The 27,492-nt window shown below is 38.3% G+C and overlaps 1 protein-coding gene across 1 annotated transcript in view; it reads left to right on the top strand.

Moving 5' to 3' along the window:
- The window catches only part of MBD2 (methyl-CpG binding domain protein 2), a 58,437-nt gene extending 32,980 nt beyond the window's left edge, over positions 1–25,457 (top strand). Inside the window, exons 4-7 of the mRNA XM_033087392.1 lie at positions 18,072–18,162; positions 19,440–19,617; positions 23,821–23,959; positions 24,982–25,457. Of these exons, the coding sequence (XP_032943283.1) occupies positions 18,072–18,162; positions 19,440–19,617; positions 23,821–23,947 (396 nt within the window). The 3' untranslated portion in view covers positions 23,948–23,959; positions 24,982–25,457. The remainder of the gene's footprint in view (positions 1–18,071; positions 18,163–19,439; positions 19,618–23,820; positions 23,960–24,981) is intronic.
- Positions 25,458–27,492: the final 2,035 nt, after the last annotated feature.

Below are 27,492 nucleotides of genomic sequence, written 5' to 3'. Positions count from 1 at the left end.
ACGTCCTTATTTGGCCAGATACGTAAAATACACTCAAAGTTCTTTTGAATCTAGTTGAATTGTGATTTTGCTGTTAGAGGTGTCTTTCCTAGTTTTCTTCTTTAAATATATGAAGAACGCACATTTCTGTTTCTTCCTTATTTCTTTGATGCTGTCGTCTTGGACACTTTCTGGTCTCTTGCTTTTTTCTCTTTCATCATAACTCAAATCAGAAATTTCATCTTTCAGTCATTACTTCCTCCTTTTAATTATTAGACTATAGGGTGCTGATAGGCTTTCGGTGTTTTTGATAGTCTTTGAATATTAATTACATTTTGTATAGAACATTCACTTTTTTTTTAACCAAAAAGTAAATATTTAAATCAGTGAAGTAGATGTAAGTCTTCCATTTGAGTCTAGATTATTTTCTTTTATCTTGTTTGTTAATTCTTCTTTCACAGGATATGAAACTTTCTTTTACTCCCTTCCAGAAGTCAGCCTTTTTTCAGAATGATTTTTTCCAACTTTATTGATATATAATTGACATTTAACATTGTGTAAATTTAAGGTGTACAATGTGATGATGATTTGATACACATTGCAAAATGATTACCACAATAACATCATTAACATGTCCATCACCTCACATAATTACCATTTTTTTTGTTGTGGTGGTGTTGGTGGTGGTGGTGGTGGTGGTGGTGGTAATGGTAATATTTAAGGTCTCTCTTAACAACTTTCAGGTACACAGTACACTATTGTTAACTGCAGCCACCATGCTGTACATTAGGTACCCAGAACTTATTCATCTTATAACTGAAAGTTGGTAGCTTTCACAACATCTTCCCACTTCCCTCACCCTCTCGCTCCTGGCAGTCACTAGTATACTCGCTTGTTTTTATGAGTTCTGCTTTTTTAGATGCCCCGTATAAGTGAGATCATACAGTATTTGTCTTTTTCTGTTTGATTTATTTCACTCGGGGCATAAAGCCCTCGGGGTTCATTCATGTTATTGCAAACGGCATGATGTTGTTCTTTTTTTTTTATGGCTGATAATCCATTTGTGTGTGTGTGACATTTCTGTATCTGTTCATTCATTGATGCACACTTAGGTGGTTTCCATGTCTTGTCTATTGTGAATAATGTTGCCGTGAACATGGGGATGCAGAGGATGTAGATGACATGTTGCCCAGTACTACTTAAAAGCATTATTCTGGGCAATGTTGGAAAGATGCCATGTACAAAGTGTCAAATAAATAGTATAGACAAGTGCAAAGGATGTTCAAGAACGGTAAGGTTACTATGGCTAGGAGGTTTGGGGAAATCTTTAGAAAAGATATGGAAACGTACTGAACTGTGCAGATTGAGTGGGATTTAGAAAACCAAATGACTGGGAGAGGACATTGCAATTAGCGAGAGTAGTGTTTGCAAAGCTGTTATGTGGCAATGGGCAGGAACGAGGAGACAAAGAAGTTGGAGATCAGGGTTTTCATGGAAAGTCATGGGAGCTGAGAATGTAGTCAAGGGTTTCCTTAAATATCAGTCTTTACAAGTTTTAAAAGTGTTATCATTTGCTTTACTTAATAAGAGAAAGAAATTCGGGATAGACAAAGAAAAATTACCCATAATTCTTTTTTTATAATATAATTATAGTATTGTATCATTTTTATATTTCAATATTTTAATACACCGTTTGAAAATACAATATGTACATACTTAAAAAAGTTTTACCTCACATTAGATTATGTATATTTTATTCATATTTTATGTAATTTGTGTGAAATAATTAACTGTATATTGTCCCAACAACTGTGTATTTGCTAGCATAGGATTTACTTAACCATTTTCATATTATTTCCACAATTTTTCACTGTTGTAGGTAGTACTCTCCAGTGAATATCCTTATGTATATAAGTTCCTTCCTACATTTTACAATGTTTCCTTGGGATAGAGTCCCAGAAATATAATTAGTATGAATATTTATGATTTTTGATACATTGTGGCAAATTGATTTCCAAAGAATTGTACCAAATTAAAAGTATATTGAAAAGTTACGTGCAGCTTATCTTCTATGGCATTGAGTATTGTCTATACTCTTCCTTTATTTTGGTAGTTCAATATATAAAAATGTTATTTTAAATTTGCATTTATTTCAATACTTGTGAAGTTGAACAGACTAAAGCATTTGTATTTAATTTTGCAAATGAGAAATGTTTAGAGGATTTTGAACAAGGGAGTAGTTTTTTTATTACCCTTCTGAACTGAACTTGAATGCATCTCCTTGTTGCCCAGAGCTGATTGTAACATCTGTGCTCCCCAGATGCATCCTTTCCTACTTCTCTTTCCGATCTCGCTCAGTGGATTATGTCAACTGCCTTTCATCTTCAACTTCTCTCTCTAAACTGGCTTCTTCCCAAAGCATTTAACTATATTCAGATTTCCCCTGTCTTACTATTTATTTTACTCTATGTCTTCTTTAGGATTTCCTTTCCTTTCCCTTTACAGTCAAACTTCTTGGAGTTGTCAGTGTTTACTGTCTACTTTGCCTCTTAATTTTTGTATCTCTGAAGTATAGCTTTTGTTCCCACTGTGCCACTTGAACTGTTGTCATCAAGATAGCTGTTTCCTTATGAAATTGGATGGACACATTTCGGTACTTCAGTTACTTACCGGCTGTAGCATTAGGCACTGTGACTTCCCGACTTGTGCAAGACTCTCTTCAATTCTTTGACACTGTGCTCACCTGGTTTTCCTCCTTCCTTGTTTTTTCTCAATCCCCTTCTTAGGTTCTTCTTTCTCTATCTATGTTTTTAAATGGTGGGGTTTCCCTGGGAATACTTGGCATTCTTCTCTGGATGGGAACCCTCAGTGGATGATTTCATTCTTTCTCATGACTTCAGTTACCATCTATATGTTAATGTTTCCAAACTTGTATCTTTACCCTGAGCTTCCGTTGTTTTTATCAATCCATCTAAACATTGTTCACTTGGAAGCCTCACCAGCACCTCTAATTCAGCTTCTTAAACTCCAGCCTCATTCTATCACACTGGCCCTTTCTTCTATGTGCTTTACCTCAGTGAAGGTGCTACTGTCCCCTGGCTGCCAAAGCCAGAAAACTGAGCATCAACCTTGACTCTTTTACCCCAAACATCTTTTACCCTAAACTCTAATTATCCAACAAGCCCTATTGACTCTACTCCTAAATATTCACTTGCTCCATCTCTATACCAGGTAACTGTCATTTCATTTCATCTCTCTCCTGCTTGTCTTATTCTCTTAAATTCATTCCTTATATTGCATCCAGAACCTCCATCTGACATGAAGATCCAATAGTGTTATTCTACTGAAAACCTTTTGATGCTTCCTGTTAGTTTTTAGGTCAAAAAACCTAAATATGACTTACAAAGTCAAAACACCTAACATTACTTACAAAGTCCTTCATGATTCAGTTTCTGCTTTTCTCTCCGGCTCACTTCCTTCTCTGGTTCTATACTTGAGTCACATGAAACTTTCTGTACATTTTTGAATGTGCTCTTCATCTCCCTCCTGTACCCTGTCCTTGCCTCCCTGATCGTATTTCATGCTGTTTTCTTTCCCACCTATAGTTAGTTCTTTCCTACTCATCCCTCAAGTCTGATCTTAGATATCACTTCATCTGTTCAGAAAGCCTCTGATTCATCAAGTCTGGACTTGGTGTTTCTTCTTTCTCCTTTTCAGATCATAAATGTATTAGTTATTCATTGCATTTGTTGAATTAATGAATTAATGATTTTCAATTCAAATACTGTAACTTGAGCCCTTGACTTGTGCCAGGCACTGTTCTAAGTAGTGAGGATACCACAGTGAACAAAACAAAGTCCCTGATCTCATGGAACTTACCTTCCTAGTGTAACAGGGAGAGAGACAGACAAATAAATACAAGAGCAGAGAATTATGGGGAGGACATTCTAGACAGAGGTTTTGATCTGGCCATTGTGTGTAGCATGAGGACTGACTTAAGACTAGGAGACCATTGGAAAAACTACAGGAAGTTAGGGCGTAACTAAAATTTGTTTTATGCTGGTCGTAAAATAATTGACCACATTTATTGACTGATCAGCTGTGCCTTTGAGAAGAGTCTTAGAATTTAGGTAAATGGGAGAACAATGTCATTAGCAGGAAGTGGAAACATTGAGGAGTAGCTCAGTATATTTTTTAAATAATAAACTATAAATATGAGTATTAGGAAATTTATACTCTTAAAGCAGTCATGGGATATCCAGGTAGTAAAAGATGATGGGTTGGAGCCTTGGACAGAAAACTGGTTTGGAGACTTGTCAGTCTTTATGGAGGTTAAGAGTTGTAGCTGAAAGATGATGTGTGAATTTTTTAAAAAAATTAATGAATCCATTGGTTATTTATTCATAGTAACCTCAATCATCATGTATTATTCTAGTCCATTTAAAAATATTTCAACTATCATGTGGGGAGATCCATGCCATTTTCTGAACTTTAAAAATTTTCTAAGTCCCATAGGAATATAGAGTTAAAAAAATACTAAAAAATGAATGTTTCAAAACAATAGTTCCTACTTTTATGTCTGTTAGTCCCATTTCCAGAAGCATGTATTCTCAATTCTTGTTATTTATCTTTATAATTACCTCTGTATTTCTGAATAATATGTTTAGTATGCTGTTTATTTGTTAATTTTAGACGATATTTCCTGACTTCCCACAGTGGTGGATGAGTATGTAATTCTTTCCCTCTGCTCTCATGCGTTCAACATAGTTGTATCACATTTTTAGTTAAATAGGTTAGATAGTCAGGGTTTATATTATGATTGAAAATATTCATCAGTAGGGCAATTCATGCCCTATCGTCATCATCAGAATTGCTGTTATAATGCTTTATTGTTGTTATTAATTAATCTTAAGAATTGTATGCTAGGTGTTATTTCAAATTGTAGTTAGTATTTCCTAATGCGTTTTCATTTCTGCCTCATTTATGCCCATCAATAATATTTTCCTTATGCTGAAGTCCGTGGGGTTCATTCTTGTGTTTTTCTGGAATCACCTCTGCTCCCCTTCAGTCTAGATCCATCCTCTGGTCCTGCTGGGTGGCTGTAGCTCTGCTGTGTTTCTACATTTCTGGATTTCTGTCTTCCTCTGTCTTAGCATATACTCTCAATTTGTAAATTCTCCAGTAGCTTTCTAATAAAATGTAAAGGGAGATAAAGTTTTTGAAAACCTGCACATGAGGAATAACTTCATTCCACTTGGACACAATGAAGTTTGTCTGGATATGTAATCCTAGCTGGATTGAACATCATTTTTCCCTGGCGTCTTGAGGACATTGTTTCATTGTTCTCTAACTTCAAGGTTGCTGAAGAGAAATCCAAAACCATGCTGAATCTGTGTTCCTCTTTTACAGGTTTTTTTTTTCTCTGAAAGTTTTTAGTATATTTACGATTTTCCATTTTCCCTTTGTGTAAGTTGGGTATTGCCACCTTCGAATTTTCCTATTTCTACTTTTATATTTTCCGTGTCAGTATCATTATTGTGTTTTCACTTTCTGGGCTATTTTCTTGATTTTAACTTTTAGTCCTTTTTTGAATTTTTAATTGTGATCATACGTTTAATTTCCAGCAGCTCTGTCTTGGCTTTTATATATAAAATTTTACTGTTCTTGTTTTATGGATACAACTTCTACTCTTACTCTTGAATATATTAATTATAGGGATATTTCTTATTTATTTGACATTTAGCATTTCTCTGTTCCCTGCATTAACTGTTTTATTGTTGTTTATTTTAGGTTCGTTCTTATCGGCTTTTACGGATATTGTTTAAATGAATATTCTAGTGCATGTTTTAATTTTGCGTTTATACCTAGCAGTAGAATTGCTGGGTCATAGAGTATATAATATGTTCAGCTTTATTACATAATATTAAATAGTTTTCCAAAGTAGTTATATGAAGTTACACTTCTACTGGTGGTGTACAGTTTCTTCAAATCCTGGTCTACACTTGGTATTGTCAGTCTTTAAAATTTTAAACATTTTGGTATGTGTTTTAGGGCATTTCATTATAGTTTTGTGTTTTCTTGGTAACTAATGATATTAAGCACTGTTTACGTGTTTATTGGCCACATAGAATCCTTTTTTTTGAAGTGCCTCTTCAAGTCTTTTGTGCCTTAGTTTGTTTGCTACACACACACACACACACACACACACACACACACATCTCAAATGTCTTCTCCCAGTTTGTGGCTTACCTTTTTTACACTCTTAATGATGTCTTTAATAAATGTAAGTTCATACTTTCGAGTGAGCTGGGAAGTGGGATAGGGACAGGGAGGGTACGGGGATACCAGTAATATTCAGTTTCTTGATCTGGGTGGTACTTACGCGAGTGTGTTTACTTTGGGAAACTTTAGTGAGCTATGTGCTTGTTTTTTGTTTTGTTTTTACAGTTTTCTGTATGTAATACTTCACAATACAGATTTATAAAAAGTAAAAAAATATGCTTTAATTTATCAATCTCTTCCTTTGTATTCCTGTGACACGTTTAAGAAGTTTTTGCTTATTCCAAGGTTATCGGTACATTCCCGTGTCTTCTGAAAGCTTTGTTTTACTTTTGCATTCAGGTCTACAATCCATTAGGAATTGACTTTTGTGTATGATGGGAGGTAGATTTATTTTTTCCCATGTGGATATTTAATTGACCCAGCACCATTTAATGAAAAGACCGTTCTTTTTCTATTACTTTGCACTGTCACTTCCTGTCATATGTGAAATGTCGTATGAAAATGTTAAAACGTCAAATGTGAAAGTGTGACAGTTCTGTGAAAGTCAGTTTTTTGGACTCCTTGTTCTATTCCTTTGTTCTGTTTGTACACATGAATCTGTTTCTACACTCTGTTCTGTTTCATTGGTCTGTTTGTTTATTCTTTCCCCATACCACATTGTGTTAATAACTATATTTTTATAAAAAGTCTTGATATCTTTTAATGTAAGTTTTGCAGCTTTGTTATTTTTCGTTCAAAATTATCTTGGTTAGTCTTGGCCATTTGCGTTTCCATATAAACTTTAGACTCAGCTTGTCCCGTCTTCTCCAAAACCTGCTAGGGTTTATATCTATAGATTAATTTGGGAGAGAATTAACAATAGTCTTGTAATTCACGAATCTTATATATCCCTCCATTAATATTTTATAGTTTTCAGTCTAGAGATAGTACACATCTTTAATTGATTTCTAAATAGTTGATGTTTTTTGATGCTACTCTAAGTGATTGCATTGGATTTAAAATTTTTTATTTGTTGCGAATATATATAAGTTGATTTTGTATATTGACTGTGTATTCAGTTATCTTCCTAAATTCACTTAAGTAATGAGTGAGTCTCCTTAACTTTATACATGAACAAACATGTCACCTGCAAATGAATTTTATTTCTTTCTTGTTGATCCTTAAACCTTTTATTTATTTATTTTTCCTTGTCTTATTTCACTGGTTCAGACTTCCAATACAATCTTGAATAGAAGTAATAACAGATATCCTTGTCTCATTTGTGATACCAGGGAACGTTTTTAAAGTTTCTTCATTAAATATGATGTGTGCTGTGGGTATTTTTTGAGTACCCTTTGTCAGATTACAGAAATTCACTTTTATTCAAAGTTTACTAAGAATATTTTTCATAAACGGATATTGAATTTTATCAGGTTCTTTTTTTCTACCTACTTAAATGATAAAATGATTTTTATTCTTTATTCTGTTAATACAGTGAATTATTGTGATAGGTTCATGTGGTGAATTGCCTTGCCTGATTTTTTTTGAGTGTGAAACAAACCTTGAATTACTGCATTAAGCCCAAAATGGTCATGATATATTGTCATTGTTATAGCTGTTTAGGTTTGCTGTTACTTTGTTTTAGATTTTTTGCTTTTATATTAATGAGAGAGAGACTTGCATTTTTCTTTTCTCGTAATCTTCTCCAGCTTTATCATCAAAAGTTTTGTTGGCCTTGTAAAATAAGCTGAGAGGTGATCCCTCTTTTAGCATTTTCTGAAAGAGTTTGTGTCAGATTAGTACTTTCTTTAAATGTTTGGAAGAATTATTATGAAGCCATCTCAGCCTAAGGTTTTCTTTTTCTTTTTTTTTAAATGGGAAAGCTTGAAATTACAGATTCAACTTTTTAAAAAAGTTACATGGATGAGTATTCATATTTTATATTTCTTATACCAGTTTTGAGAACATCGAACATCTTTTTCTAGGAATATGTACATATCAAAATTTTTATATTTAGTGGTATAATGTTCATAATATTTTCTGGTACTATTTTTTATTATTTTTAGTATCTGTTTTGATACCTACCTTCTTTTCTCCGCTTTTGGTAGTATCTTGATGAAAGATAGAAAGAAGTATTGGGGAGAGCTTTCTTAACAAGTTGCATGCATTTTTCCCCGTGGAAATCCAAACACCAATTTTATAATCAAATTTGTTAAAGTAACGTTTATTTCATAGAAGTTAGTTAATTATAATGGGTTATGCTTTGTCTTATTTGACATTTATTGCCTTGAAGTAATTTTAGTAATGTTGAGATCTTTGTTTTCTTAATGTCTATATTGGCTTGCTATTTCTTTGCTCTTTTCTGTGTTTTTTTTTTTTTCTTCCAGCTTTCTGAGTCCTTTTATTTTTAGATACGTTTTTTACATAAAACACACAGTTGGGTTTTTTCCCCATTTGATCTAAGGGTTTGTTTTTTCTTTTATAGGTGAGTTTCCCATTACATTTATTGGTATTACAGATATGTTTGGTCTTGAGTCTATCATTGTTTTTGTATATTGTTTTTAATATTTTATTGTCATTTTCTGGTATTTCTATTTTTATTCTATAGTGTGGGTTTTCTCTTTAAATTCATCCTAAGAATAATTTTGAGCATTTGTAACCTAATTTTAGTTCTAGTGGTTGCTTAATGTCATATTTTAAATAGTACGTATATACTTCTATTTCCTGATTTATCAATATTAAAAAGAAAATAATATCTATTGATGTTCCACTGTAAAAAATGAATAATTAATTTACATTATTGAAATTAGTTTCAAGGAAGCTTTTCTGAAGGGCATCTCTTCTGATAAATAATGATAGCTCTTAGTACAGATCGGAGTTCCTGCAGTTGAGTGGATTTTGAAATCATTAATTCATTTATTCAACAGCATGTATTGCTGATTATATTACAGCTACTATATAAACACACAAGTCAGATATGAACAAATAACTCCAAGTGTGTGGAAATGTGACAGATAAGTGAAAGGAAAGAGCATACTTAAATCCCTGTATGGACTTACGTATTAATAAGTAAGTTATTATTATAACTTTTTCTGTGGGAGGAGCACATGGAAAACTTACAGGCATCATGAATGAGTACTTTTAGTCCACATTCCACGATCATCTTATGGTAATGGTACCTTTGGAGTCACTGACAAGTATTATCTGCCCACTTTGTGTGAGTTCGGTAGTATGACAAAATTTAGACAAGCAGCTGCTACAGATGGTTCCCGCTTTCCCGTCCTCCTCTTCTCTTTTTTGCCTTTCGCTTTGTTCTTCCATCCTCTTAGCCCAAAATGTTACTTTTGCCCTAACCAGAGATCTTACTGGAGTTTTGCACAGCCACATGAATCAAGTTTTTCCTTGGCTTACATAATAATTTTCTCGTCATCGTCTAGCCCTTTCTTCCCAGGCCACTCTCACAAAATAAGGGGGTAGTTCATGGTTGACTTTGGATGTTTGAAGACTGTGATATTTAAGTTAAGTTGTTTTTTGCTAACTAAAATGAGACAGCTCAGATATCATATGGGGTTGATTTAAAGTAGAGCAGTTTATAAACTGGACGGTGAATTCCTTCTGGGTAAGAGACATCATCCCTCTGTGTAGCCCTCGCCCAGTGTCTAACATATTTAGCTTTTCATGAGTCGGTGAATATGAACTGCACATTTTCTGGGTTTTGCCTTAGTCTACAAATATATAACCAGATCCTTTGTTCTTTGATTAGATTCAGCAAAAGCCTTCAAAAAATGAGTAAGATATTCATTGAATTTATGAAATCCTAACTTTCAAAAGTATTTTGAGCAATTCAACAACAAAAAAATCTGTATTTTCAAAGAATTTTCTCATTTTTATCAGTGTTTTGATAACCTTCTGAGACAGATCAGGCAGTTACTATTATAATAGTATTTCTATTTTCCTAGTGAAATACATCCCAAGGGACGAAGTGACGTGCCTAAGACAGCACAGTATTTAATGGTTGAGTCAGGATTAAAGCACTAAGCTCCCACACCATTGTTCTTTTTGCTTCCCTATACCCCTCTACTTAGCTGCACATTCACCCCACAAACATTTGAGTGCCAGCCATGTGTCTGGCATCATGCTCTTGACAGGGATGAGTCTCTGCTGATTAAAACTCTTAAAATAGTGAGATTTTAAAGGTAACTTTAGTTCTTCTGTTTTACAAAGTATTAACACTTTTGTCCTCACCTACTTTAAAGGTATATCACATCTTAGGCATCTTGAATGTTGTTTTCATTAGAGAAAATGCTAGTAGCTTTATTTCTTTGACAATTACTGTTAGAAGTTGCAATTTGTTGCTTAGTAGTAGAAAATACAGAAACATACAGAGAACCATCATAAAAGGCAGACTTTCATAAGTCTTCTGACAGCCGGCGATTGTAACAGTGATGTAGAGCAAAGGAGGCTTAAATCAGGAATTGGATTTGGTAATTAGAAGGTTACTGTGACCTTGGGTAGGTCAGTGTTAATATAGTATCCTGTTTGCCCGAAAATAAGACCTAGCCAGACAATGAGCTCTAATGCGTCTTTTGGAGCAAAAATGAATATAAGACCCGGTCTTATATTACCCTGTATTGTATTGTATTGTATTGTATAATATTATATTATATTATACGCAGTCTTATAGTAAACTAAGACTGGGTCTTGTATTCATTTTTGCTCCAAAAGATGCATTAGAACTGATTGTCTGGCTAGGTCTTATTTTTGGGGAAACACGGTAGTAGGAGCAGAGTCTAGGTTCGAAGGAAAAGGATGCAAAGAAGGTGAGGAAATGCAATGAAAAGCTTCTCTCCTAGTGAAAGGAGGAAGATAGGGGTGGTATAAAGGAGAAGTCATGTGAATAAAGAGAATTTTTAGGTTATTGGTGTTTGAGGTGTATCTGTCACTTCAGGGGAAGGCGCCTCAAGAGAGTAAGGGGGCAAAGGGAAAATGTGAGCAGAGAAGTCAGGCAAATTGATGAGACTCGTCAGGAGGAGGCAGGAGACAAGTGACCGAGAGCCAAGTGTAGAGATAATCTTAGAAAGGCAGCAGGATGCTTCCGGCTTGGAGACAGGCGATAAGGAGGGGAAAATGGTTCAGAGGAGGTCTGATGTGGCAGGAGGATATTTGAAGAACTCAGGGCCATTAGGCTTGAGCTCCTGGTTTTCCTAGTCAGCTATAGAGTTGATTGTTACAGGCTTCTTGGCTGAGGAGCTAATATTCAGCCTAGGGTATTAAAAAGAAACAATAAGAAATAGGAGTTCAGATACGTAGGAGTTTTAGATGAACTTTATTTAGTTCCGTTATTGAAATTTCAGTGTGTTTTATATAATCAGTTTATTTTTTTTTCTAACAGACATTAGAATTTCAAAAGATGAGAGAAGATGCCTTTTAATGCATGAAGGCTAACATAAGTAAGTTTTTGTGTGGCTCAGTTTGGTGAGATGTTTTTTCTCTGGCTTCTAGTTTAGAGTTGGCCAGGCCCTACCGATAGCTGCAGACTAAGCATTTATGGAAATTACCATGTTCAACATCAGTGTATCTGTTCCGTTTTGTTGCTGTACCTACACTTGGACATCCTAAAGTCATTCTGAACGGAGCTGTGCCTGCCTTTCTCAATAGCAGTGACAGACTTGCACCTGCTTATATGCTCTGATCCTGTGGTGGTTTTGGAGCGCTCCTTTTGAAATCTGTATGTACAGAGATGCCTTCTAGCTTACAGAGTGGCCTATAAAATGTCATGTTTCAGTCGTTTGGAACTCTGCATCTTCCAATAGAAACGATGTAAATGGTTCTAGCATCCCACACCAGCCCATCAAAGACCACTGAATCTAAAGTGTGTCTGAATTATTAAAAATAATTACTGTTGATAACCATGTTTCTATCAGGAAGTGTGCTAAATGTCAACTCCTAAGGTAAGAAATGTTTCTCCCACTTCTGCTTTATCTTACTCTCCCTTTAATTGTCTGCCAGTGACAAAGAGGCACCCAGCTCCAAATGCACTGAGGGCCAGGGATGAGGAGGTGGGACAGAGATGCTTGTAAGTTGAGAAGGGAGCTGGCTGCAGTGATGGCTGTGCCAACGGAGGGGTCTCCCTTCTTTTTCTGCTACGAGATCTGGGCTCCTGCTGTTGTAAACATCCTACTCTCCTATCTTTTTCTCTGGACCAGTGGTTTTCAGGCAGACCTGATTTTGTCTCTCCCACCCCCTCTACCCCCAAACCTGGGGGAAACTTGGCAATGTCCAGAGACATTTTTGGTTGTCACTACTGGGGTAGTGCTACTGGTAGACAAGGATGCTGCTAAACATCCACAACAAAGAATTACCAACCCCAAATGTCAGTAACGCTAAGATTGAGAAACTCTGCTCTAGGCTCTAGCTGCTGCTTCAAGTTTTTTTTTTTTTTCCCTTCTTGCTTCACTGCAAAACAGAAATGTGGTTTGTGTTCCCTGATTCTCTTCTACCTTCTATTCTTAAAAAACGCTCAGAGCCCTTTTGAGGTTTGTCTAAGGGCTTCACTGTCATCACAACCTGGAAATAGAGGGGGTAAAAATAACAAGAAAATTACAGTTTCAGGAAGTCTTAATTAAAAGCCCTCCATGTTATCCATTGGACTTTAAATAGAACAAAGTTCTGATGCTTCTCTAGGCTCCAGTCCATTCTTCCCCGTTGGGTTTCCTCATCCCCTGGGCTTCCCTCCCTCCTTACCCATACTGCTCCACTGTGGAGAGCCTGGGCAGCAATCCTTTCAGCGGCCCTCCCTCCAAGTGAGGAATGACAGGAGTGAAGAAAAAATCCTTGGGTTATTTTAAGGAGGAACGAAGGGACCATTCCTTTGTGCATAGATCCAGCCAGAACTTTTTTCTCTTGCCCTCCTTCTTTTACGAAATTCACAGACTCCCATTATATCCCAGCATTTCCCTAAGTCCTGCTGCATGGCACAGGACCGGTCTCCCCCTTCCCACGGCTGCACCGTGCTTATCGCCAGCACTGTGAGCTTCACCGCTGCGACCTGAGCGCCTGGCGCAAGCCCCGGTGCCTGGCTGAGTTCTCCACGGTCGCCATCATGAAATTCTTACTTCTTTTTGAACAAGGGGCCTCACAGTTTCATTTTGTACTGGGCCCTGCAAATTACCTAGCCGGTCCTGCTTAGTACGATTCTTCCAATCTTTGGCCCTAGGTGAGAGGCAGTCTGGCTTAGATGAGAAGAGGCAGTGGAAGAGTTATAAGCTTCTTGTAGCAGCAAGAAAACCCCAGCTGAAAATCGGGGAGGGAAGGGCCGATTTCTAGCCACGTGCTCAGTCTTCATTGGTGAATACCAGAGTTGATATTTTTTTGCTTCGCTTAAATTTATTAATTTTAATAAGACTACCAACTACTTACTAAGTGCTATTGTAGGATCAGCAGTGTGCTAAGCCACGAGTGAACATGAATAGTAAAGTGATACTTGCTCTCCACTGGGCATGTTCAAGTGTTGGTAAGTTTGCATGTCCCTTTGAGATTGTTTTTATTGTCCTGTTCCATAAGGCCCCAAACTGATACTGAGAGAGGATAAGTTAGTTGTCCAACTTTATAAAGCTAGTAAGTGACAAAGCAAGGATTGGAACAAGGTCGGTGTGACTCTGAAGCCCCATTCCATTCACTCTGCTACTCAGAAGTTAAATCTTCCTACCCTCGGAGTTGACTTGCAAGCTGAGGTCATGTTTATACATACATAGAAGGTCAGTTTCTTTTTTTCGTCAGTGAATTTTTTTTTTTAAATTCACACAGAGACTTCAATGCTTTTTAAATTAAATATAATGGTGGATGAAAATAATACTGGTATATTTGATCTAGATGCTTTTCAGTGGGTTTATGAGAAATAGATGTTAGCATACTTAAGCTAAAACAGTATTCTAATAGAAAACTATTCAATGCCTTCAGTTATATTCGCTTTGGAGATGACTGCCTCTGTCCTGTTTTATGCCATCACTCCATTGTTAGTGTGACTCATATCAAGTGATTTCTTGGGTATCCTTGGTCAGGCAAGTTGACCAAATCCCCCAAAGTCCCAGTTAAATCCACAGCAATGAAGGAAAGAAAATGCTGCAGTTGTATTCAGGGTTGGTTTTACTTACAGGAAGCAAATTTGATCATTCATCTCGCTAAAGAAGCAGCTTTCGTAACACACCACCATGTTTGTCCTCTGGGACTCTAAGACAGACACAGTACATGTGCTGTACCTCCACTGATGTCACAGAGATACCTCCTGCATCCGAGTGAGGAGCGGAGGGCTAGAGATGCACTGCCAAGCTCTGCGGCCTCGGTCACTGATGTTTCAGGCACTGTTGTGCCTAAAGGTTTCAGATGCCCTTTAATCCCATTCTGTTCTTCTCCATCGACTGGTTTACTGGGGCGGGTGCTGCCCAGACCGTTGGCCATAGGCAGTGATGCACACGGGAAGCCATCCAGTTTTCTCACATCCAGGAGGGTGACAAAGAGCAAGGTATTAGAGGCGCCTGGAGGGTCTGAGTAGTGGGGGTTAGGAAAGGATGGAGTAACTGAGGGTGACAGCGCATTGTGGGAGTTTCTGCGAACATGAAGTCATTGCCCCTTCAAAGTATTACGTTGATTATTTGGCCTCACCCCAGGCAGCAGGGTTAAGCTGAGGAAATCACTGATTGGGCAGGTGAAGTCAGATCTTCAGCAGGCGGGTTAGGATTGATGAAAGCAATCGTGTTTATGAAAGTGTGGTAGGGGAGCCATGGTAGCTATCATAGAGGGGGACACCTTCCAGATTTAAGGAGACTCACCTTTTCAGTATTTTTGTCTGTAGACTTTGAAGGGTTGGGAAAAGTAGTGCAATAGGAAGAACTGCAGATGACTCCAGTTAATCATCTAGTAAAAACATGGAATTCCTAAATGAGCAGATAAGGAAATGTTAAATTCAGGCAGAGGAAGACCCCTCCTTACCCCTCTCCACCCCCAATGAGAAAAGGTCATTGAATTTGCTGAGAGGAGCTGACTGCCTTCTAAACTGAGTGAAAATTCCTGGAAAAGGGCCTAGGGGAATGGAGGTGGTACATATTGATCGTTCCTTGAGGAATTGGCTTGGGGTGGGGAGAGGGGGGTGGGAGGGCAGAAAATGGTATTTGTATCAGCTAGATCAAGTTTGTGTTTTTAAAAACCAGTACAATTCTAGCTCCCCAAAGAATTCCCTTGTGCCAACCCTTTGTAGTCGGACCCTCCCTCTACCCCTGACCCCTGGCAACCATCCCTGTACTTTATTCTTTTTCAGAATGTCATTTAAACTGAACCATGTCGTGTGTAAAAGACTTAGCATCATACCTACTCTATGTACATTTTAAAAATACTTTAAAATGCAAAGAATCACCCTTCCCCAAAACAAATAAAACCAAACAGGTAGGAACCTGACAAGATGAATGTAGAGAAGGTGAGTTAGGAACACACTGATGTGTAAACAGACATTTAGCTCAAGGTTTCAATTCTCATGAAAGTGAGGTGAGCGTATTAGCTTGGAATGAGTGGTGGAAAGGATGGAGAGGGCAGTGGTGATCTTCACCAGGTAAATGTTGTCTTTTTTCAAACCAGCCCCCTTTCCTTCTCTGACCTTTCCCACTTTCCCCACCTCCTCTGGGGGGTAGGAGGGATATATATGCGCACATATACTATACATATATACATACATAAGTACATGTATCTCCGTTTTCACGGTGTAAGCATTTCATTTATAAAAAGGTCATCCATGCATTTCAGATTCAGCTTCCGATTTAGTTGAGGGCTATCTGATGACATGTGGTGGTACTAGGAGTTGTAATCTAGAGCCGTACATTCATCTCTCAAGCCAAGATTTATTTTGCAAAATTTTCCTTCCTCAACTTTTTCATCATTTTTCTTCAAATTAATAGGAATTTTAAAATTATGAATTAAAAATGATAAAATGTTAAAAAATTTAACTTTCTATGTTTAGTATTGGAATTTTTAGATATAAAGTATTAAGCATATCTGTTCACAATTTCCATTCTTTGTTTTTTTGGTAGTGTTGATTTGGTATTTTGCAAATTAGATTATGTCTATATAATTTTATTGTAAAAGTATTTGTTAATCTCATACTCACAGGTTCCTCTGAGTTAAGTTTTCATTAGGAATTAACTGGCTTTTGTTTTCCTTGTCTTTTTCTATAGTTGTGATATTCAAAGCATAAGTGATGTTATTCCCCCAAAAAGGAAATAGAAAGCAGTCTGGGTTTCTTGGGACACTCATCACATCATCAATTACAACATTCACCTAACTATTTTTGGCCAACGATGGTTAACGTAGGCATATCCTCATATACGTTGACCACACATTCAGCTGGGGATGTAATTTGTAAGGAGATGTAAGATCTTCAAAGGAGAGGGAGGGCATTCTGTTGCAGGTTACTCTTGGTGCTAGCGTTGACGTTATTACAAATGCAGCATGTCACTATTCTGCCGTAACTACAGTTGTTTTATGTATCTTTGCATTTGTCTGGTACCTTTCCCATATCCATAGGTCAAAATTTGCTGAAAGTAAATGTAGTAAACCTTATGCCTACTCTGTGTTAAGTACTTTATATATATTGCCTTATTTAATTCCCACAATAATCTTATGTGATAGTCATTGCTGCCATAGTTTATAGAAGACGAAATTGAAGCTTGCTGAGGTTATAGAACTTGTCTAAGGTCATACATCCAGAGCTTGGGTTTATGTGTCCCTTCAAGATCTCATTCTAAGTCCAGTTACTCCCATATTCAGTCATCCGCACAAACGCTTTTTCAGTACCTACTATGTAACAGGCCTCCGGTTTCCAGGATTAAAGACAGATACACAGAGTCCTAAGGAACTCCTTGGTAGATACGAACCAGACTAGAAAAGAGGTGAAGGCTTGAGAACAAAGGCACTGGCTGTCTTATCTACTGTTGCATCCACAGGGCAAGCACAGCACATAGTAGGAGCTCAATAAATACAATGCTGAATGGATGAATGACAGTAGTGAGAAGTAATAGCTAAGTAGGTGAGAGAATAAAGTGTAGAAAGGATATCAGGTCTTGGAGCACTTAGGATTTAGATAAACAATAGCGTCCTCAGTAGCCCTGTAGGATATGAAGAGCTTCCGTGTGCTCACTGACGCCCAAAGTGATGACCTGGGCCACTGAGTGACTAAGGTGACCCAGGCTCTGTGCAGCAGGGAGAACGTCACTCATGACTGTGGCATCTGTTTCCAGAGCAAGGAAGTATATAAGGCATTTTAGAAAAGTGTCCGTAAAGACATGGCCCCCTTCTCCCTTAAAATATGCTAAAGGACTAAACTTCTTGGAAAACATTTTGGAAAAATCGCAAAGGTGGAGGAGCTCTTAATGATACTGGATAAAGGGGTATTACACCTTATAATTTGTTTTCTTTTCCCTGATAAATTATAACATTACATTTTCATGCCAAATGAATCTTTAAAAATGTTTAAGTTATATTCTCTGGAAGATACCTTATAAAGAAGTGTATATAGTACATAGCACATAACAATCTATATGGTACTGTATGTAACGAGTGGATAGGTTGCATAAAACAAGAAAACGTTTTTTGAGTAATATCATTTGAAAAGAGTTATGATGTGTTAAAGTAATTCATGTTTGGAGTATCCTTTAGCTTTTTGTAAGGAACAAATGGGGAAATTAGGAAATTGTTGAAATAATTTCAATTTCATCATTCAGCAGCATCAATGCGCTACTTTCTTGTTCCAAGAATGTACCTATTAATGGTGATGTTTTGCCTTACAGCTTTTCTGGGAGAAGAGGCTACAAGGACTTAGTGCATCAGATGTAACAGAACAAATTATAAAAACCATGGAACTACCTAAAGGTCTTCAAGGTACTACTGAGTTCAGTTGTGCAGTGCCTGCTGTGTGCCAGGCTCTGTGTTAGGTGCTGTGGAGTCAGAAGTGAATGAGACGAGGTCTTTCTTGAGGGGATGGAATGCCTTTCTAGATGATGTACCTCTTGTGTTTTAGTGAACCTAGGGGCAATGCACACGACAAGCTTGTGTGTTGCAGGAATGCTTCAGGGCAGTGTACTAAGATTTTCTTCTGTGTAAAGATGTTGGCTTTAGCTTAGGTTCAGCGCTCTAATTAACCCAGTTAGCCCAGTGCAGGTGAGGAGCGGAATTTCCTAAGCTTCCTGCTCGCAGCAGCGTCTGGCCCCAGCACTGGATCTTTCTCTCCTCCTTTCATCTAAAGAACAGCTAACAGCTCTCCTTCTTCCTCTCCCTCCACAAACCTCTGCTGCAAATAGCAGTGGGAAGAGGTGCCCTCTGTCCAGTCACAGGGGCACGTGGGATCTGGGCTGCTAGTGTGCTTGTCACATCATATGTTAATTCCAAGTTATAAATAAGCGTTATTTTTTGAGTATGAGAAGTTCAGCTTCTAAATCTTGCTAGATTGTGGATTGCTTAAAAATCCTCACAATTCACGGTTAGCATATTGTTTCATCCCTCTGTGTCCTTGGAAATGATTGGTTTAACTGGTTTAACAAGCGTAGGAGTTGAAGCAGTGCATTTAAATGTAGCCATGGGGTCAGTTTCCTTGGAGTAGTCAGGGTGTACAATTATTAAATCTATTAGCTTGGATAGTTTGTGAGGTATTTGAAAAAGCTGTGAAAGCTGCAGGTACAGCATGCTTACATTGGCTTTGCCTTTGAAGTCCCAAAACAAAGAAGACAAGTGTATTGCTTAAAATTCATGTTAAAAGCTGTAAAAGAAAGTATTCCAGAACTCTTAAGAATTCATTAACAGGGATGCTTGAGGATAATATGACCTTAGAAGGGACTTACATCATTAAAATAATTGACCTTGCTTGAGGAAATGTAATAGCCAACTTTTAAAAAGTTTAGTACTTAGGAAAATGTATTTTTAAAGTTATGTTAAAGTTTTATTGAAATGCTCAGCTATTTTGTTACTCTTTCTTTAATGTTAATTCTTTGGTGTGTAATAACTATTAAGTAGATACAATGTAGTCCTTTTTGCTTTGGCTTATGTCAGTTTTAAATGTATGATTTCAAATGAACATTAAAATAGCAGTTGTTTTAGGTTATGTAAGGTTTGCTTGGCACGTCCAGATTTTTCCTTTAACAAGTCCATATTTCTGATTGCAGGAGTTGGTCCAGGCAGTAATGATGAGACTCTGTTATCTGCTGTCGCTAGTGCTTTGCACACAAGCTCTGCACCCATCACAGGGCAAGTCTCCCCTGCTGTGGAAAAGAACCCCGCTGTTTGGCTTAACACATCTCAACCCCTCTGCAAAGCTTTCATTGTCACCGATGAAGACATTAGGTAAGGCAGTTTGATGTAACTTCAAACACATGTTTACATTTGATAAATTTTATATTGCCTGTTAGGTTTAGTGGCACATCTAGTCAGTGATGAAATCAGTCGGAATGTTTTATGTATTATATATACAGAGCTTTCGTGAAACTAATAGAAGGTGATACAGGACATTTAAAACAAATACATGCTTGAAAAAGGTAGAAGTGCAGTGTATAAGGGGTGTCATCAGAATCATGTGCAAAGGACGGATCCGTTGTGCTCTTTGCATATCATTTCTGTGGTCTTTTGGCAGTTTGTGTTTCCTCTGTTCTGCTCTGAAGAACCTCTTTCATTCGGTTTGCCTTTTGTGATTGCTTCCTGCATTGGTTTGTCTGCAAGCCAGTCTCTCTTTAAAGCAGATCATAGCCATGTTGCATTAAGCTCAGTTGTGTCTTCACAGTTCAATTTACTCACCTTGATTATGTTTACCTCACTTAAGCTCAATTTAGAGATTTATTTATCTCTACTTCACCTTGTTTCAAGGAAAGATTTAAGGTGGCTCCAAAAACGCACGCACGCACACACAAGCAAATGGAAAGGTAAAGGAAAGGGTAAAGCAATAAAACAGAGCTGGGAATGAGGAGATGACACGAGCTGCAACTGTTAATGTTTTTTATTCTTTCTAAGTCTGGACCACAAATTAGGTTTTCAGCAGCAAATAGTGAAAGGAAAGCATGCAACTCGGTTGATAATGCCCAGAAAGTATAAGCAAACCATTGCTCAGGAAAAGCAAAACTATTACAGTTATTAACACCTCAAATAAATTCTTATATGGGATTTATGAATTTTTGTATCATTACTTTATAATCATGGTATAGTATACTGTATTTTCTTTAAAAATAGGATAGTGTGTATATACTTCAGCATTTCTTTCCTCTGAACGTCAGTCAGAAAGCTTTGCTGGGGTATTTATTATTCCTAGACAAAACCAGCAGATGGCACTTTTGAATCATAATTTTAAAGTATGTTTTATTTTTGTATCTTAAATCCATAGAAGGTGACAGAATGTTTTTTCTTCTTTTTCTTTTTTCCCCCACCTATTTTTATTAATTTTATTAAATTTATTAGGGTGACACTGATTAATAAAATGATACAGGTTTCAAGTGTACAATTCTATAATACATCATCTGTATGGTATGAGAATGTTTTTTTAATGTGTGAGTCTAGCTAGGTTTATAATTGGAAAGTCCTTCCTGGATTTTAAAGTACTGTAGTTCCTTTTACAAAGATGTAGAGTGGTTCAAAGTTGCATCCAGATGCTTCGATTACATAGCATTTATGATCAGCATTATTTTTTAAAGATAAACAAAATATAAAATCAGGGAGAGGAATCAACTAGGTTTTTTGGATTATTCCTACCCCTGAGGAAGGAAATTACTCAGGAGAACAAGTTCCTTTCTGTCTTGGAATGAGTACTCAGCAGGATTTCATCAGGTCGTTACGGGTGTTGCCTGAGGTTCTGAGTGGTGTCATGGGAGGGTTGGTGGCTTCAACACCAGATCTTCTGATCATAGAGGAAAAACTATCTCAAAGCCAGATCTGGACGACTTCCTTTTAGGGCAAACTCATCTAACAAATTACCCATTTGATTTAATTGTCGTAACAGGAATTATTAAGCAAACATTTCTTGTTGAATCAGTCAGTACCCATTCCAAGTAAATTACTGCAAATGGAATTGTTACCCATTCTCCAATCGTGTAGCCAATATTCTGTTTATATTAAACCTTCAGTTAAAGATCTCAACGTTAAGTATCTATTTTTTCAGCATATTTGATATTTTCATCTGTGAGTACGTTTGTTTTCTTAATGCTGGCTAACAAATTCTCAGAAATGTAGCAACTTAAAACAACACCCACTTACAGCTCACAGTTGCATAGGTCAGAAGTCTGGGCCAGGCATGAGTGGCTTCTGTGCCTGTGCCTCACACGCCTGAAATCAAAGTGTCAGCTGGACTGCATTTCCTTCTGGAGCTTGGGGTCCTCTTTTAAGCTCCGACGGTTGTTGCAGAATTTATTTCCTTGTAGTTGTAGGACTGAGGCCCTTGTTCTCTTGGTGGCTGTGGGATGGGGCCGTTCCCAGCAGTTAGAGGCTGAGGGCAGTTCCTTATCCTGCGGCTCCCTCCATATTCCTTCTCCAGCTTCTGTCAGGAAGGGCCAGCACCTTTTATGGGCTCTTCTTATTAGGTCAGGCCCTCTTCAAAAATCTCTTTTGATTATTAACTCAAGGTCAGTTGGCTTATAACCTAATTATGCAGTGATAGTCCATCACATTTACACAGTCTGCTTGCCCTGAAAAGGGGGGAGTTATACAAGGAGTGCATACAGGGCTGGGACCGGGGCGCGTCTTGGGGACTGTGTTAGAATTCTGCCTACTCCAGTGGTCAGATGGCTTAATTTCAGCTTTTATAAATGTGGGAAGTAAGGCTCAAGATGAAGGCGAATCAGTGGCAAATGTTAGAGTCAGAGAGATACTTCCGCAGCCAGAAGCACCGTTCGCGCCATTTTCTTTGTTCTCCTCATGGGAATACGCCAGGGCAGTTGTGCAGATTCTCATACTCTATTATTAGGAGTGAGAGACTGCCAGTGAGACCAATCTGTCATTTGTCATAAACCTTGAGTCACTGAGCCAGAGGCAAAACTAACTATATAAGAAATAAACAATGTGTTCTCCTTGACCTTGCTGCACATGAAAATCTGTTGAACTCCGGTTTCTTTTAATGTGACAGAGGCTATCGAGCTAAGGCTTACCGACAGCCTCCCTCTTTTTGAAAATTCATTTAAAAAGTGGAGTTTATCCCTTTGAACTCTTTGTGCTGTTTTTAGAGTTTAATAAAGATGACATGTAATGCTTTGGTAGCTGCACAATCTGTTAACTTTGCTACCTTGGACGCAGTCTCATGAGATAAAGAGACACGTAGGCGGGAATATATAAACGTAACTTTCCAACTGGTTGAGTACTCAAGGAGTGCATACTTGGGAATCTTGGAGACTTCTGGAACATTGCTCCTCTACTCATGCTTTCCCAGGTTTGGGCAGTGCTGTAATTTGTCTTCCTCAGTTAGTGATGGAGAAAATCACTTCTTTTTTCAGTAGAGTCCTCAGTATTCCTTGTCACATCTCGTCATTGGGCTGCTCCATTCCCCACTCGACATCATCCTGACCACCTTTCCTCTGGTCCCAGGAAGTGATTGTTCCTGTTTGCTAGTCAGAGCTAACTCTCCCACCTGTGCCTTTGCCTCTCTCCCATTCTTGTTTTTCTAAGACTTACCAGTCTTCTCCCTTCTCCTGTGTGTCTTCAACCTTTGCCTCTCCGTGTGGCTCTGGATGTGACTTTCTATTTACCACCTCTGCTTGCTAGAACTATTTTAGGAATCCCTCTCGTGCCCTGTCTGGAAACTACTCAAATATTTTCTGCTTTTTAAACATAAAGTGCATGCCAATAGTCTTTCTTCTTGGGCTTTGTTTTCCATCGAATGATTTAGAATCTTTGTTTCTATCTTGGAGTTATTATTAGCTCACTTTGAGGCCCTGCTGCAGTCCCCAAGACACAGAGATTCATGGCATGTTCTTGACCTACTCCGCTCATCTCATCTGAAGAGATGCTTTTAAGTTTCTCGCTTCAATGTGTAGGATCACGTGGTCTTGCTTCTTCATAATGACTCACTGCCAGCAGGCCTGGGACCCCATTAGGGTAGCTGACATGCGCTCCCCTAACAGCCATGGATGACATCACGGCTATCATGCCCCCACTGCGTCCGTCTTTCTCAGCGCTTCATGGAACAAATCTATTTTCCTTCTTTATTTTCCAGGCTTCTTCCCTGTTCTATTCCTGCTTCCAGGATATTTCTGTGTATCCTTTATAGGAATAACCCCAAATCTTCACATATTTGAAATTGTTGAAGTTGAAGAAAAGGTCACTGAAATAAATCTACTCCTACCAGAATTCTCTGTGAGATGGATACCTGCTTGTCTGAATATCCCTTTTTGGCAAGGCTCATCAGTGTGATTTGGTTTTGTGAGTGTAGAAGCAGCTTTTGCAAAGTCTAATGAGGAGGAAGCGTGTTTTTCTCAGGAACGTTCATGATTTTGAAGTACAGATGAACTTCAGTAGCAGTTTCATATATTTCCATGACTTGCCAAATGACCGGCATCTTTTTATTCTGTGAACAAGGAAACAGGAAGAGCGCGTACAACAGGTGCGTAAGAAATTGGAAGAAGCACTGATGGCAGACATCTTGTCACGGGCTGCTGATACAGAAGAGATGGATATTGAAATGGACAGTGGAGATGAAGCTTAAAAAAATGATCAGGTAAACTAACCCCCAAGAGAGAGGCCTGGAACGTAAGGTGTTTTCTTCTCCTGCCCGTGCCGTGGGTCGCCTGCCTCACAGACACAGAACGAAGGCATCTGTCATCTCAACCCCGCCTGCGTTCTGGAGCTCTGCTGTCCCTTCTTTAAAACTATGGCCACAAAGTAGGCAAAACCTGTCCCTTTTTCTAGGTTCTCTCCAGTATAGACTTGATGCAGGGAGCATGAGGACATTTGAAATTGTCATAAATAATTTCCCTTAAAAAATACGAATTTTAATCTACCCTAAACTCACATGAGTTTCCTGGTCTCTGTTCCATTGGATGTATGTTCTCTAGAGATGAATCCACTCCAGTCTCCAAGGGTTTATATGGCCTCTGGCTTCCAAACCTTCTATCCTGCTTTGTTTCAGCAGGTTTTGTCTTACTTTCTACCATCCATAGCTCATAATTCACTTGTGTCCTTTGAAGCCAAAACTGAGGGTAGGGTGTGTGTATGGGGGTGGGGAGAGGGAATGAGCAGAGTGAGTTAGAGAATTCTAACTCTGTAGTTGGCTTTGAACCCTTCCTCCCCGTCCCTTGCAGTCTGGGGACATTTACCTCATCCAGTAGTCATCCTTGCGTTCAGTGCTGGGTCTTGAGGACACAGTGGTGGATAGTCCATACGCTTACAAAACCTTAGAGTATAGTTGTATTAAAAAAATGCTCACATAACTGTGTGACCACCAGCGGTGTTCAGAAAAATTAAGGTGTTGCGAGGTCTGACGGCAGGAGGAGCTAATGAGATGTGAAGAGTCAACAGAGTCTCCCTGAGGACGTGCCGTGTACTCTGATTCCAAATGACGAGGGGTATACTGTGTTGAGCACCTTTCATGTACGAAGGGTGGTGACTGACTGCTAATCAAGGCCTTAAAAATGTGGCTTTCTGTGAAATTCAGCCTCTCACTGGAATACTTTTCCACATTTTGCTGACCACACCTGAGACATCACTGAATTACTTAAGTTTGTTTGTTTTTCCTTACAGGTGACTTTCGGCTGACTTTCCCCAAGAGTAAATTCCTAGAATTGAACAAAAACGTTTCCACTGGGTTTTACCTGTAAGAAAAAAAATGTACCCGAGCACATAGAGCTTTTTAATAGCACTAACCAATGCCTTTTTAGATGTATTTTTGATGTATATATCTATTATTCAAAAAAAATGATGTTTATTTTGAGTCCTAGGACTTAAAATTAGTCTTTTGTAATATCATACAGGACCCGTAAGGTGAAGCTGAGCTTTGGATGCCAGGTGCAATCTACTGGAAATGTAGCACTTACATGAAATATTTGTTTCCCCCACAATTTTAATATGAACGGATCAGGAGTACCAAATAAACGTCCCAATTAAAGATTATTGACTTCACTGTATATAAACAGATTTTTTTATACTTTATTGAAAGAGGACAACTGTACATTCTTCCATCATCACTGTAAAGACAAATAAATGATTATATTCACAGATTGATTGGGATTCTTTCTGTTAAAGAGCACACACAGTAAACAGCCCCTCCTGAGGATCCCTGATTTCCATGCAGCTGTGATCCCTGGGCCTTAGGTTTGAAATGGAGGTGGTAGGAAATATTTATACATTTGCAATAGGCCTCCAGATATAATGAGAATTGTGCTGTCACCAGAATTCTTAAGTTGACATTTAGCATGTGTAATTTTTTTTCCCCAGCCTGTGACTAATACTTTTTGTTAGTCTGTAAAAATAAGGCATTTTCTTCCCTTGGGCATAAATTAGGTACACAAGTACTTTTCAGGTGTTACTAGAAGTCTGTGCTTTGTTTTTGTTTTCGTTTTTTTAAGATCATTGTGTATTTTCTAATGTCCACTAGCTTACGAACGGGCAGGTCAGACCCTTAGCCACAGAAAGAGGCAGCTTTCTAGGCAGAGTTGCTTAATGAGCCAGATTGTAATACCTCACTAGTCAGTACCCAGCCTCCACAGTGTTAACAGTTTGATTATTTTTTGTTTTTTTTCCTGTTAAAACTCATAAGTGCAACTTCATTACCACTTAAATTCCTTGATATCTAATTACTAAAACTGGCGTAGTATTATTAATGAGTTTTAAAAATCAAAACATACTTCAGATAGTCTGATGCCAAGAAAAGGAGGGAGTGGTTATAAGTAAATAATTAAGCACATTTTGAGAAATACAGAAAAAATATCTTTCTATAGGAAGGTTTTATGTACTCCTTCTTAACTGAGTTCTTTTAAAAATTAGACCTTGAAATGGTATGGTCCAAGATGTGACCAATTCTACATGAGAGCACTTGTACGTTTCATTACCACAGCCTCCAGCACCCTTCCATTCCCTGAGGATGGGAAAAAAGAGAAAATAGTCAAAGCAGTATGCAGCTGGCTAGGTTCGGGCTGCTGTCTCTCTGGACCTCATGCCAAATTACATAAATCACCCTTTCCTGGAATTCCTGATTTACATTCAACCTTGATTTCTGGACCGTGGGCTCCCAGGGTCCTGGGAGCAGTCCTGCTGGTGGATGAGCAGGGATGCTTCCAGGCTCTGGGCAGACCGCTGGCAGAGAGAGTCTGCTCTGTCCCCACTGGGGTGGCAGTGGGAGGTTAATGCTGATTTCTTGCTAAGCACTAGCATGACTAGTTCGAATGATGTCCTAAGGCTTTCCTTAGCCTCCCCTCAGTCCGTGGTTCTTCATTTGTAGTCAGGCTTGGGGAACTTCATCTTGGTGTTCTTTCGTATGTTCTTTTTACAAAGCAATCCAACCAAGATATATGTGCTTTTATACACGGATTTGTAAAAGCAAAAACACAATATACACACCTACAAAACTTTGATTTTTGTTCTTAACATACTTTGCTCAGGGTAGAGAACAGGTATGAAAGCCATTACATGGTGTCCAACTGGAGACCATCCCATTAGTCCAGGTGTTCCCAGTATACCCGCAGGACACGTCCGAAATGAAATTCATCATTTTATCGCCAGAGACTACCACTAGCTTGCATTCCCTAACTTGGGTGAAAGCAAATCATCTGACCCAGTGGCCCAGGGAAGAAGCCCAGGAGTGACCCCAGATGCCTCTCTTGCCCACATCCCATCAATTCTGCTAGAATGCGTAACCGCACTTCTCCCATCTATATTTCTTTTCCATTCCTGCAGCCACTACCTTCATGCAACCTCCTTTTCTCTCGTCTGGACTTCCAGGGGATTCCTCTAAAAAAGTTTTTGTACCTGCCCCCATTCCTTTCACCTTCTCTCTTCATCCTTTTTCTCCTCCACATAGTCATCAAAATGGCCCTCAAAGCCAACGTGACCGGACCACTGCCCTGCTCCAAATTCCTCACTCTTCTGTATATACAGTTTAGAATAATTTTTAAGAGCAAGCCCTTTGAAATGAAGAGAACCTGTGTTTGAACCCTGGTTTGCCATTTGTGTGACGTGTCAGGTCACCTAATCTTGCGTTTGCTCCTCATCAGTGACAGGAATAATAATACCTACCTCATAGAGTTGTCGTGATGA

This window comes from Rhinolophus ferrumequinum, chromosome 19, assembly GCF_004115265.2.
Source record: "Rhinolophus ferrumequinum isolate MPI-CBG mRhiFer1 chromosome 19, mRhiFer1_v1.p, whole genome shotgun sequence".
NCBI classification, from domain to species: domain Eukaryota; kingdom Metazoa; phylum Chordata; class Mammalia; order Chiroptera; family Rhinolophidae; genus Rhinolophus; species Rhinolophus ferrumequinum.
This window is presented reverse-complemented; position numbering and strand designations above follow the sequence as displayed.